This window comes from Idiotropiscis lumnitzeri, chromosome 16, assembly GCF_059441095.1.
Source record: "Idiotropiscis lumnitzeri isolate Australia: NSW breed Sydney's pygmy pipehorse chromosome 16, RoL_Ilum_1.0, whole genome shotgun sequence".
NCBI classification, from domain to species: Eukaryota; Metazoa; Chordata; class Actinopteri; order Syngnathiformes; family Syngnathidae; genus Idiotropiscis; species Idiotropiscis lumnitzeri.
The window spans coordinates 17,265,683-17,276,454 of record NC_142406.1 but is presented as its reverse complement, the minus strand read 5'-3'; the positions used below and the strand labels follow the sequence as shown (position 1 = coordinate 17,276,454).

The 10,772-nt window shown below is 47.3% G+C and overlaps 3 protein-coding genes across 4 annotated transcripts in view; 1 reads left to right on the top strand and 2 right to left on the bottom strand.

The window, feature by feature from the left end:
- The window catches only part of pleca (plectin a), a 48,602-nt gene extending 45,429 nt beyond the window's left edge, over positions 1-3,173 (bottom strand). For both annotated transcript variants that reach the window (XM_088278691.1, XM_088278692.1), the window contains exons 1-3: positions 2,941-3,173; positions 2,487-2,524; positions 267-1,364 (exon numbers count right to left, since the gene is read on the bottom strand). In XM_088278691.1, coding sequence (XP_088134817.1) covers positions 267-1,364; positions 2,487-2,524; positions 2,941-3,103 — 1,299 coding nt within the window. In that variant the 5' untranslated portion in view covers positions 3,104-3,173. The remainder of the gene's footprint in view (positions 1-266; positions 1,365-2,486; positions 2,525-2,940) is intronic.
- Positions 3,174-3,874: 701 nt separating this feature from the next.
- eif3eb (eukaryotic translation initiation factor 3, subunit E, b) lies at positions 3,875-7,259 on the bottom strand. The gene is made up of 13 exons (XM_088318747.1): positions 7,096-7,259; positions 6,485-6,602; positions 6,298-6,415; positions 6,181-6,223; positions 5,993-6,097; positions 5,754-5,879; positions 5,550-5,674; positions 5,314-5,440; positions 5,149-5,250; positions 4,762-4,871; positions 4,487-4,589; positions 4,275-4,409; positions 3,875-4,123 (listed from the first exon to the last, which is right to left on the bottom strand). The coding sequence occupies exons 1-13, from the start codon at positions 7,234-7,236 to the stop codon at positions 4,085-4,087; spliced, it is 1,392 nt and encodes a 463-aa protein (XP_088174873.1). The 5' UTR covers positions 7,237-7,259; the 3' UTR covers positions 3,875-4,084.
- A 555-nt stretch (positions 7,260-7,814) lies between these two features.
- Positions 7,815-9,948, top strand: otud6b (OTU deubiquitinase 6B). The gene is made up of 8 exons (XM_088319201.1): positions 7,815-8,061; positions 8,465-8,613; positions 8,675-8,752; positions 8,821-9,021; positions 9,106-9,220; positions 9,298-9,359; positions 9,610-9,716; positions 9,783-9,948. The coding sequence occupies exons 1-8, from the start codon at positions 7,986-7,988 to the stop codon at positions 9,859-9,861; spliced, it is 867 nt and encodes a 288-aa protein (XP_088175327.1). The 5' UTR covers positions 7,815-7,985; the 3' UTR covers positions 9,862-9,948.
- The last annotated feature ends 824 nt before the right edge of the window (positions 9,949-10,772 follow it).

Sequence of the window (10,772 nt, the reverse complement as noted above, 5' to 3'; positions counted from 1 at the left end):
CTGCTGTGCGAGGTTGCATAATAAGCGACCGCGTCGGTTTTTGTGTGAATGGGCCACAGTGTGCCGCTCCACTTTTGTTCCCACCGAGCTCGCATGCCATCACGGCAACTCGTGCCAGCTCAGCGAGGCCGGCGCCATCGTTATCCCTGAGAAACGAGCTTTTGAAAAAGGAGATCAGACACACAATGTCTGCCCAGTGGACGGCGCAGGTGTACCTAATGATGTGTCCGTTGAATGTAAACGTAAACAAAGCGATGATCGCTCACCTCCTGTGGTCGCCTTCTCCTCCTCCGCTTCCTCCCCGAAGCCTCAGATGTCTTCAGTGGCACCTCGATCACTTCCCGGATCACCTCCAGCTCCACTTTTTTGATTGGCTTTGCCTTCTTCACCTCCTCCTTTGTTGTTTCCTTCGCCGCTTGGGCCACCTCCACCTTCTTGCCCGCTTTTGCCTTCTTCACCTCCTCCTTTGTTGTTTCCTTCGCCGCTTGGGCCACCTCCACCTTCTTGCCCGCTTTTGCCTTCTTCACCTCCTCCTTTGTTGTTTCCTTCGCCGCTTGGGCCACCTCCACCTTCTTGCCCGCTTTTGCCTTCTTCACCTCCTCCTTTGTTGTTTCCTTCGCCGCTGGGGCCACCTTCACCTTCTTGCCCGCTTTTGCCTTCTTCACCTCCTCCTGGACGACCGCCAACGACTCCTCCGCCTTCTGCACTAATTTCACTTTCTCAATTGTCTCTTTTACCTCCTGGGCCACCTCCACCTTCTTGACCGGTTTTGCCTTCTTCAAGTCCTGGCGGACCGCCGTCAATGCCCGGTTTGCCTGCTGGGCCACCTTCACCTTCATCTTCACGAGCACCTCAGGCTTCTTCACCTCCTCCGTTGCTTCCCGGACCGCCTTTGTCTCTTTTCTCTTCTTGCTTTCGTTAGTCTCCTGGATCTCGTTTGACTTTTTGACGGGCTTCAACTTCAACTTCGCCTCCTCCTGAACCTCCTTGTCCATTATTTCCTTCACGTCCTGGACCGACTTCTTGACTGCCTTTGGTTTCTTCACCTCCTCCTGAGGGGCCTTCACCTCCTTGGTCGTCACCGTCGCCTCGTGGATCACATCCTTCTGCTTGAGCACTTTTGCCTTCTTGACGAGCTTCTCCGTCATTACTTTGGTCTCCCGGACCACCTTCTTTACCTTCTGGACCTCCTCCTGATCCACCTTCACCTTCAACTTTAATTTCTTGACTCCCTCCTCTTGATGCTTCTTCATGTCCTTTGCGAGCGGCACCACCTTGCGCTCTTTGGCCTTCTCCATCTTGACCGCTTTGATTGCCTTCACGTGGACGCTCTCGGCTTGCTTCTCTTTGGGCTTTTTCCTCCTCTGAAACGTCACAAAAAGTCACCATTTAGCCGACAGTTTTGTTCACTTCCAATTTTGGACTTTGAATCGAGAAAGGATGATTTCATTTGCGTTCGACAGAATTTGAAATGCGGCTTGACATCTTCCACACCGTCCTGTACGTTTATGTGAGTATGTTGGACAATATTTGGAATGTTGACCGTGGCGTTTGCACGCACAAGCGTCTCATTCACGCGCGTCATCGTGATGGAATGGCGAGAACAACTTGGTTGGTTTCCATTGTGTCCAGCGGACGCCGTGACATTTTCTTTGTTCACATGTGAGCGGCACACAAAGAGCTTCACACATGCTGGAGAGACGCACACTTCACTCACTCACACACACACACACACACTCTCTCTTTTGATATTTAGTTGCACTCATTTGTGGAGCAAACTGGCATCAGGGTGGTCATCACAGTCCGGCGTGCAGGTGTGGAGCAGAACGCAGTTCCCAGGTTAAAAATCAAATCACGTGACTCACCTGCCATAGAAGTCAGGCCAGTTGTTGATTTATTTGGAACACTTTGGACACTTTGAGGAATTTACAACAAAAAAAAAACGGATTGCAGTATTTTATTGCCATAGAGGAGGTTTTGCTCGCCAGTTCAGCTGGTTTGGATCAATATCTTGGTCCAGCTGTGGCACCTGAGGCCAAAGTACATTTCAAAATTTAACTGCTACTGAAATTCCATTCGATGGACACACTTTATAAAAAATGAATTAATAAATAAAAAAGAAATATATATATATAATTAGATTTGTTTTCATGGTTGAGTAACTGAGGTGTACCTAATGAAGTGTCCTGTGAGACTATTTTCTAGTCTTGGTCGCCCACTTCAACTTCATTTAAGTGTCCTGAAGTGAAATTTGTTTTGCTTTTTAAGTTCTTGTTGCTGAAGCACACCGAGTTGCCTCGTGTATAAAAGTGCGACATAAATAGAAAAAAAATGGACTTTGTTTTAAGGACATTTTGAGACTGGATGGTGGTTTTGTTACGTCATCAGGCCTAAGGAAGACAACCGGAGTCACGTTCAAGTGAGCAGAGACCCCTAAAGTCCAAAAGGCGGCATTACATCATCGGTACTGGTCACACTGGTCTCACCTGAGCGGGACCTTTTGATCCGGGCCGCTTCACCATCACTGTGTGGGAGGGGAAAAAAACAAAAACAGGTTTACGACTTTGAGGAACCGCAGTTCTTTCACATCACTCGGCACAGCAACAAGCAAAAATGGCACTTGTATTTCATTTCTTGTTCATTATTTTATTTCGCGCTCCAAAAATACATTCAAGTTGTATTCATGGCCTCAGGTTAAATGGACCTTCGGCTTGCTTGTGGGAGTTCAGAGTCAAAGGGCCAAATTGTGCGCATGCCGGCCGGCCAATCACAATTTTCCAACCACAAAGTGGAAGCAACGCCAGTTCAGTGGCGGAAAAAAACACCACAGGAGTACAAGTGAGTCCGAGTGGAAACAGGAACAGCCTCTCACGTGCAGTGGGAGGAAGGATGGGAAGGATGGGAAGGAGGGAGGGTGTGAAGGAAGGAGGGTGCACCCACCTTCCAGGTAGCGCTCCATGGAAGCCGAGGAGGAGCCGTGGTTCCACGTGTAGCAGCAGAAGGAGAAGAACCACACCAGCAGCGTGGCCAGCACCAGCACCAGGATCCACAGGATCCGGACCACAGCCGGGTCCGTCGCCAGCCAGGCCGTCAGCGTGTCCATGCTCGTCTAAGTCACTCCGGAGTCGAGTCAGGAAGTCGCAACGAGGCAGGCCGAAGCGCACGCTGATGGATTCCAGCTGCCGGGCCCACGTCAGCTGCAGGGAAACAGAAGAGGAGGAGGAGGAGGAGGAGGAGGAGGAGGCGTGGATAGCAGCCGGTCGGGGCATGGGCTCCTCCTTCAACATCAGAGAGAATCCTCACTTGAGGAAACAAGTCACCAAAAAAATTTGCCCACACACAATGCAACACTTGAATTGATACGAGAATTCAGCAAACCGGTTTAGTGAGGAAAAAAAAAAAAAGTCCCACTGTCTGCTGACGCCAAAGCTTGATAACTGGTTTCACAGGACATAATCAAAGGCAAATATTTGCCCAGGGAAGGCGGACACTAGTCAGGTTTAACAGTGACACTTAATATTAAAAATGTGTGACAAGCGCAAATAGATCGGCCTTCAAGCAATAAATTTAACCTGAAGAGAAAACCTCTCATTTTAAATCGTCCCAGTATTGAGGAGTTAACTAGTGCTCAAAAACCAACAGTCAGTCAGTCCCACGTCAGGGGAAAGCCAGACTGGCATTGGAATGTTGCAGACGGCGATAAATGAGTCAACATCGCCATCTAGTGGACGCAAATGGAAATGCTCAACTTGCAGGCGAAACCGCGACACCGAAATGCTGCAGGCAGCAAAAAAAAAATGAGCCGACACCGATACCAAGAAGACAAATTGGGAATCAAAGAGGAAGAAAAGAAAAACTAACAACACTTTTAAGGTTTGTTTTCCAAAGAGGCAAACGTTTTAATGTGTCAACTGATTTACAGACTCTTTGACCTGATGGAAGAAAAAAAACAAAAACAATCATGAACATGACATATCTGAAAGGCCAGCAACCCAATTGTGACGCCCGCTTCAAGCAGCCAGTTGGAATAACGCAGGCGGATAAACCAAATGGGGGAGTCCAGTAAAAAGTCCTCTTTCTTTTTTTAGTAGAATCCTGAGTCTTGAGCAGCCCAGTTCGGCGTCTGTGGAAAACCAGACGAGACAAAATTTAAGATACGAGAACAAAGGCCCAAAACGGCCTCTTTGTGATGGATTTACAGTTTCAACAATCCCAAACGGCAAATTATGACTTTCGTCACGAGCATGTTGGGGTTTTTCTTTGTTGCGGTGTACCTCGTTCCTGTTGCTGTGAGCCACCTTCTTCTCGATGTTCATGGCCAGTATTTGGCTGCGGAAGGACAAGCTCTTGGTCTTCTCGATGACCTGCTGGTACGGCGACACGGCGTTGTTGCCCATCACCACGTGACCCTGCGAATGGACGCGCACGCGCACGGAGAAGCTTTCGACTTGCTTTTGATGCAATGCTTTTTTTTTTTGCCGCTCACCAGCTTGGAGTCGATCTTGGCATCCAGTCGGGCGTTGCGGATCAGGTTGACGATCCACCTCTCCGCCTCCTCGGGCGTCATGTTCAGCTTGTCGGCCAGCATGCTGCGAGGAGAGAAAAAAAAACGGAGTGGAAAAATGAATGTTGTGCATGGGAAGTCTGTTTGGCATATTTTCGCCCCATTTTAGTTGCTTTGCCGCCATCTTGTGGCAACTATATGCAATAACAAATCCTTATGAGGGGGGTGAATTATTCCGCGATTTTCACTATCCGCACTTGATGCTGATGCACTGATGGATGCGACAGAAGGTCTCGAAGATGAAGAGGCGGGCGTTCTCAATGAAGTCCTCCAGACACGCCACCAAGAAGAAGTCGTTGACGAGGACCTGGAAGACAACGCCGTCATCAGCTCAGCAAAATTCACCCTCATAAAGCCTTTACTTTTTATTTTCCTCCGAAAACCAAGATTGCATATGGCGAGAAATTTCAACCCAAAAAACCATCAAGCTTCCACGAGGACCATCGAAACTCGCCGGCACAAAAATTCTTCAAAAGTCCCAAAGTGGCGCACCCAAAGCTGTCAGCTGTTCCGCTTCAAAAAAGGATTTACCCATCGGATTGGGTGCGTTTGCGGCCGACAAAACGGAGGAAATGTTCTCTCACCGACTCGCACTCCCTCAGCTTCTTCTGCGCGCTGTCAAAGTCAAAATTGACGTAGAGGCACTCCACAAACTCCGTGATGGGGTCCTTGTACGTGTACGACTCCTGCGTGAACACAACCGGCGGTGAAGCGGCGCTCCGGTCAAATAACGCCGTGCTCGCTTTTACCTGCTGAATGACCTTCACCAAGTCCTTCAGAACTTGTCGCCGCTTGCGCACGTCCTTGTTGGTGATGACGGCGGTGGTCAGGTAGCGCAGGATGTGCGGGCACATGGTCTGGATGGCGTTTAAGTACCTGCATTGAGGGAGTTTGGGTTCATTTGCAATGGGTGGAAAAAGTTTTGCCACGTTTTGTATCATTTGAAGAAAAACATGCACGTATTAGACGGCCGGCGAGGACTCACTGAGGCTGGTAGAGGAAGAGTTCAATGATGTTGTCGCGGCCTTTGGGGTGGTTGAAGAACACAAAGAGGGACCAGTGGATGAGCCACGTCCTCTGCTGGAGCGACTGGAGAGGCGAACTCACCGACTGCCCGGGGGACAAACAAGACAAAATCGAGGACAGACTTTCAATAAGAAAGACATCAAAAAGCTTTCGTCTCACTCACGTTGTTGTCGATGGTCTCCCTGAGTCGCGTCAGGTCCTCCATGGAGGCGTCCCAGTTCTGCATCAGGATCTCAGACGCCAGTTTTCCCCACAGGGAACTCAGAGCGTTCCTGTCGGTTGACGGAACCTGAAAAGCAAACCTCAAATTTCAATGCGCAGTGCATATAAAAAGTCTACACACCCCTGTTCAAAAATCAAGCAAATGTATTTTTCAATAAATATTTGTTTTTCCGTTCTTACCAGCACACGGAAGAAGTAGAGGTACTCGGCCGCACCAGAATAGTTTCCACACTCGTACTGGAACTTGGCGTATCTGTACAGAGTGTCCAAGTACTCCTGGCGGAACTAGAGAAATTGCAAAATGAACAAAAATCATTCGCGGCCCCTCCGAAGCTGTGAAAATGCTGCGAATCAATTCGGAAACTCACATTGTGTTTCTCGGAAAGATAATCAAAGAGCATCCTCCCGTCTCTGTTGAACAAACGTCAAGTTAAAATGTCACCCTTCTTCTGACTAACCGTCGACAAACAATATTTGAGAAGGACCTGGTGGACTGCATCTGCCTCGTCGTCTCGGGGTCCTCAAACATCTTGACGATGGGCTCCGTCTCCGACTGGAGCTGCTTGAGCTGAGCCACCACGGTGCCTCTCTTCTCCCTCAAGGCTACAACGGGGCCCGTTTTCATCAGTAAAACCCAGAAAAAGAAAATCCAGACAATTCGTGTCTACTTACAATGCGGGATCTCCTTGTCGGGATAAAGGTTCTTGTACACGTCCATGGCGAAGTCCACCATGTTGGTGTCACTGAGGAGGTCCAGCTTGCCTTGGAGAAGCTCCTTTTCATTATAGATCTGTTGCGAGGCGAAACAAAGTGTGACTTGTTAATGCAATGTTTCAAGATCGAATTAACGAGTTCGATGGGCGGTGCAGCAAAGCTACAGACGGCACATTGCAAGTAGGATGCAGATAGCTATTTTTTTTAGCAATACATTTTCTTCATTGGTATTAATTTTTGCAAAAACGTAGAGATGCTAGCTGCTCCCATACGTGCCAATCAGCCTTAGCTATCGAAGCTAAGAGGATGACACCAAGTCCCTGGAAGTCCAATAGCGGTAGTGCACTCATTGTTCTTAATACACAAACACGCTAAAAAGACAATTTAATTTCGGACTAAAATGAGCAAATTATTTCTTAGCATCATCTGGCTAACCAACGTGACTGCAAGCTAATGCTGGCACGGCTACGTTAGCTCCGCGACGGCTTTTAACGCATTTCCAGGTTCGAAACAACAACTAAAATATCAACAATGAAACGAAATGTTACACGAAAGGGAAATCGACGTGCCTCTTTCACGGAGAGGAATTCCAGAAGGGGGAAAACCAAATGCCGGTCGAGAAAATGTGCTATCTTGGTGGTGAGATCGTAGTCCGCCATCTTGGCCGCCTTAAAAAGAGGAACTTTATTGACCATGCGAGCGGAGAACATAACAAAAGGTGACGGCACATACGTTTCCCGTCTACTCACTAAACAAAAATCGTAAAAAAAATAAAATAAAAATGATCTACCCTAATTAGGTCTCAAAGTGCGTGGGGGATGTTTCTTTTAACATTTTTTCCATTTCAGAAGTATTTTTACAACCATCTGTGAGGAGTAAAAATGAGGCCTGAGCGACAACAAAATTCATAACCATTTAAAAGCAACATTTGAAGCAAAACGAAATAGATAATATTTTTTAACCACGGGCCGCCTATTTCTATACATGGTCGTTTTTTTAAAGCCTTCCCATATGATCGTTTAAAAAAAAAAGCCTTACCATACATGGCGCGCCCCACTATTTGAGAATCACTGATGGAGAGGGATGAGGGGAAAAAAGATGTCAACAGCACTGACGTTTGGGCTGCAGTGTCCGGTTGAAAAAAAATGTTTAACAATCTGTTTAAAAAATTACTTGTCATGATTTTACATTTATCTTCAATAGTATATAAAATGCGTACAAAATTGAATGGAAAGGAAGCGCCTGTGTTACTCCATCAAGCCAGAGGGGGACGCTGTAATCACTTTTCTTCACTTTTGCGACAAGCGATGAAGACGCTCCGGAAGAAACACTCTGCACAGCTTTTGGGTTGGTCCTGTCGTTGAAGACTTGGACGCTAGTGTGTTCTAATTTTCAAGCATGTAACGTGGAAGCTTTTGAACATTTTTCGCATCGTGCACTAAAAAGTGAATCTTTAATCATGGACGAAGGGGACGTAGAGACGCCGGAGGAGATGTTACTAAAGCAGCATCGCAGGGAGAAGAAAGACCTGCAAGGTACATTTTCCAACATCTTCCGTTTTGCAGAGAAGTTGTTCATTAAACAATCTTTTTTGTGCTGCTTATTGGACGAGACGGCAACATAATTTATTCAGTTCCATCATGAGAAGAGAGCATATTAAAGGAACAATCCGATTCAAATTCATTCAGTCAGCATTATTCAATTATGTTTTTGTCCCCCCCATGTCTGTGTTTGTTTACAAACATGAGACCTTGCTCGTGTAATATAAATAATGCTTAATAAAAATATATTTTTAAAAAAATCATTCTTTATACACGCTGACTAATCAAATGCTATTATTTAGTGAAGGTATAATTTTGTCTTTTAAAGCCTTAACCTCTATAATTTAGATGCTCACTTTACAGTCAGTTGATGCGAGTTTTTTTTTTTTTTGGACAGCCAAAATCCAGAGCATGAAGACCAGCGTTCCCAAAAACGACAAGAAGAGGCGGAAGCAGATGACGGAGGAGATCGCCAAGATGGAGGCTGAGCTGGATCACCAACATGATGAGGAGCTGCGGCAACTCGCGTCTACGTCTGATGCAAAGGTACGGCGTGAATACTAAAATGTCTTGCATCATTTTCATGCATCACGTTTGTCTACTCAAGTTGGAGGAGGCAGTGAATGGAGTGGAGGCGCTGACGGTTGAGGCGCAGCCTCGTGTCACCAAAGCTCAGAAGAGAAGGGTGAGCTCCAAATTCAAGCGTATACGACGACTACAGCTCCCGCGTCCTTTACCGAGCTCTGCTTCCAGGACAAGAAGGCTGCCCAGGAGCGCGAGCGCGAGAGCCGAATCGCAGAGGCCGAGGTGCAAAATCTGCGGGGCGAGCGTCACCTGGAAGGCGTCAAGCTTGCGGAGAAGCTGACGCCGCTCGGGCTTCAGATCAAGGAGATCTCCTCCGACGGCCACTGCATGTACCGCGCCATCCGGGATCAGCTGTTGCGGCGAGATGAGGTGCAAATGTAGGATTTTCTGACTTGATCAATAAAAGTCTCCTCTATCTGCAGTTGAGTCAACAAATGTCGCGTTCTTTCGCAGTCCGAGTTGAGTGTGAAGGATCTGCGGTGTCGCACGGCCATGCACATGCGGAGCCACGCCGACGACTTCCTGCCGTTTCTGAGCGACCCCGACACGGGCGACCCGTACACAGCGGGTACCTGAAAGCGCAAAATTGTTGCATGAGTCATCGATGACTTTTGTGATGCCAAAGTGTGGAGATTTGTCTTGCAGAAGATTTTGACAAATACTGTCACGATGTGGAGCAGACCGCAGCGTGGGGCGGACAACTGGAAGTGAGTCATTTTCATTTTTTTGGTCTGCCAGATCTATTTTTTTGCATGAAACTCAAGTGTGTATATATAAAATATCTTGAATTAGTGATCTTTTGATCTCTCTTGCAGTCGTGAATTGATGAATAATAAAGTAAAAAAAAAAGCGGAATTAATGTCAAAGAACCGAGCGCATTGAAATTCCCCCGAAGTCCAAATATTTGCGGCGTCGGACTCCTTTTGGGCTTAACGATCGTTCCTTGTCCGTGCACAGCTGCAAGCGCTGAGCAAAATCTTGCGACGTCCCATCCAAGTCATCCAGGCCGATTCACCGCCCATCACCATCGGCGAGGAGCACGCCGGCGACACCATCACCCTCGTGTGAGTAACTAAAACATTTTCTCGCCCCCCCTCCCTCTCCAGCCCCTCTCACGTGTGTCTTTGCAGCTACTTGCGTCACGCGTACGGGCTGGGTGAGCACTACAATTCCGTGCAGCAGCTCAAGGAGCCGACCGACAACAGCTGACAGACAAGCGGAACGGATGAAACGATTGCTTCTTCATCCATGTCAAGTGGGCGCGCACTTAAAAAGTTGAATAAAGTATCAAAACGATGGATGTCTTATTTCTCAGCGCGTACCTAACGATGTGGTCAACATGTAATGACCAACACCTGACACTAGAGGGCGGCAAGTACTCAAACATTCGAAAGCATCCATTTCTTTTGACGACAAGCAAACTTTGCCAAAGGTGGGAATAAATTGTGATTTTAAAGAAAATTTTCGTGTGAGTTTACAAAAAGACAAACTTGCAATTATGATCACATTTCCCCCCCCTCATTGGACTATACAATTATTACAGAACGTCTTTCATTTGTTGTTTTAGTTGGACTGACGTCATCATCATCAAGTCAAAGCGAGTGACAGGAAAAGAGAAGAGAAATTCATTTCCCTTCCACGCCCGCGGAGTCGGCGGAGGCCTCATGCATAATGCATGACCTTTAATTGCAAGGCTCCAAACTAATGACTTTGGACTGGTTAACAGCAGGGGAGCCATACATGCCGAGCAAACTGCATGAGAAATCAGCTCGCGGTGGAGAGAGTCGCAGAAAAAAAAAAAAGAGGCTGAGGCCCTAATTGATGAATAATTGAAGCGTCGAGCGACATTTTGTTTCAATCAATTTCCCGACGGCGTGGAAGTCAAAAGAAAGGAGCTGCGTGGAAATGGACTTGAGCTTCCTCGCTGACATTTTGCCAGGCGACTCCACTCGCTCCTGTGACATTTTCCCGCGCATTTTGCAGTCCACAATTGGCGCCGACTCGAATTCGACCTCTCCTGCACAGTTGGCCATGATCATAACCTGTCACTTGGCACAATAGAAATAAAGACGATCATTTGATATGAGCCTCACAAAGTCCACCGCTTTTTGTGTCCGACT

Coding starts and splice junctions, on each gene's coding strand:
- eif3eb (XM_088318747.1), bottom strand. CDS start 7,236: ATGTTCTCCGCTCGCATGGTCAATAAAGTTCCTCTTTTTAAGGCGGCC. Junction 6,224..6,297: donor AGGCAGATGCAGTCCACCAG/GTCCTTCTCAAA, acceptor TTTGTTCAACAG/AGACGGGAGGATGCTCTTTG. Junction 4,872..5,148: donor AGCTGAGGGAGTGCGAGTCG/GTGAGAGAACAT, acceptor GTTGTCTTCCAG/GTCCTCGTCAACGACTTCTT.
- otud6b (XM_088319201.1), top strand. CDS start 7,986: ATGGACGAAGGGGACGTAGAGACGCCGGAGGAGATGTTACTAAAGCAG. Junction 9,022..9,105: donor AGCTGTTGCGGCGAGATGAG/GTGCAAATGTAG, acceptor GTTCTTTCGCAG/TCCGAGTTGAGTGTGAAGGA. Junction 9,360..9,609: donor CGTGGGGCGGACAACTGGAA/GTGAGTCATTTT, acceptor GTCCGTGCACAG/CTGCAAGCGCTGAGCAAAAT.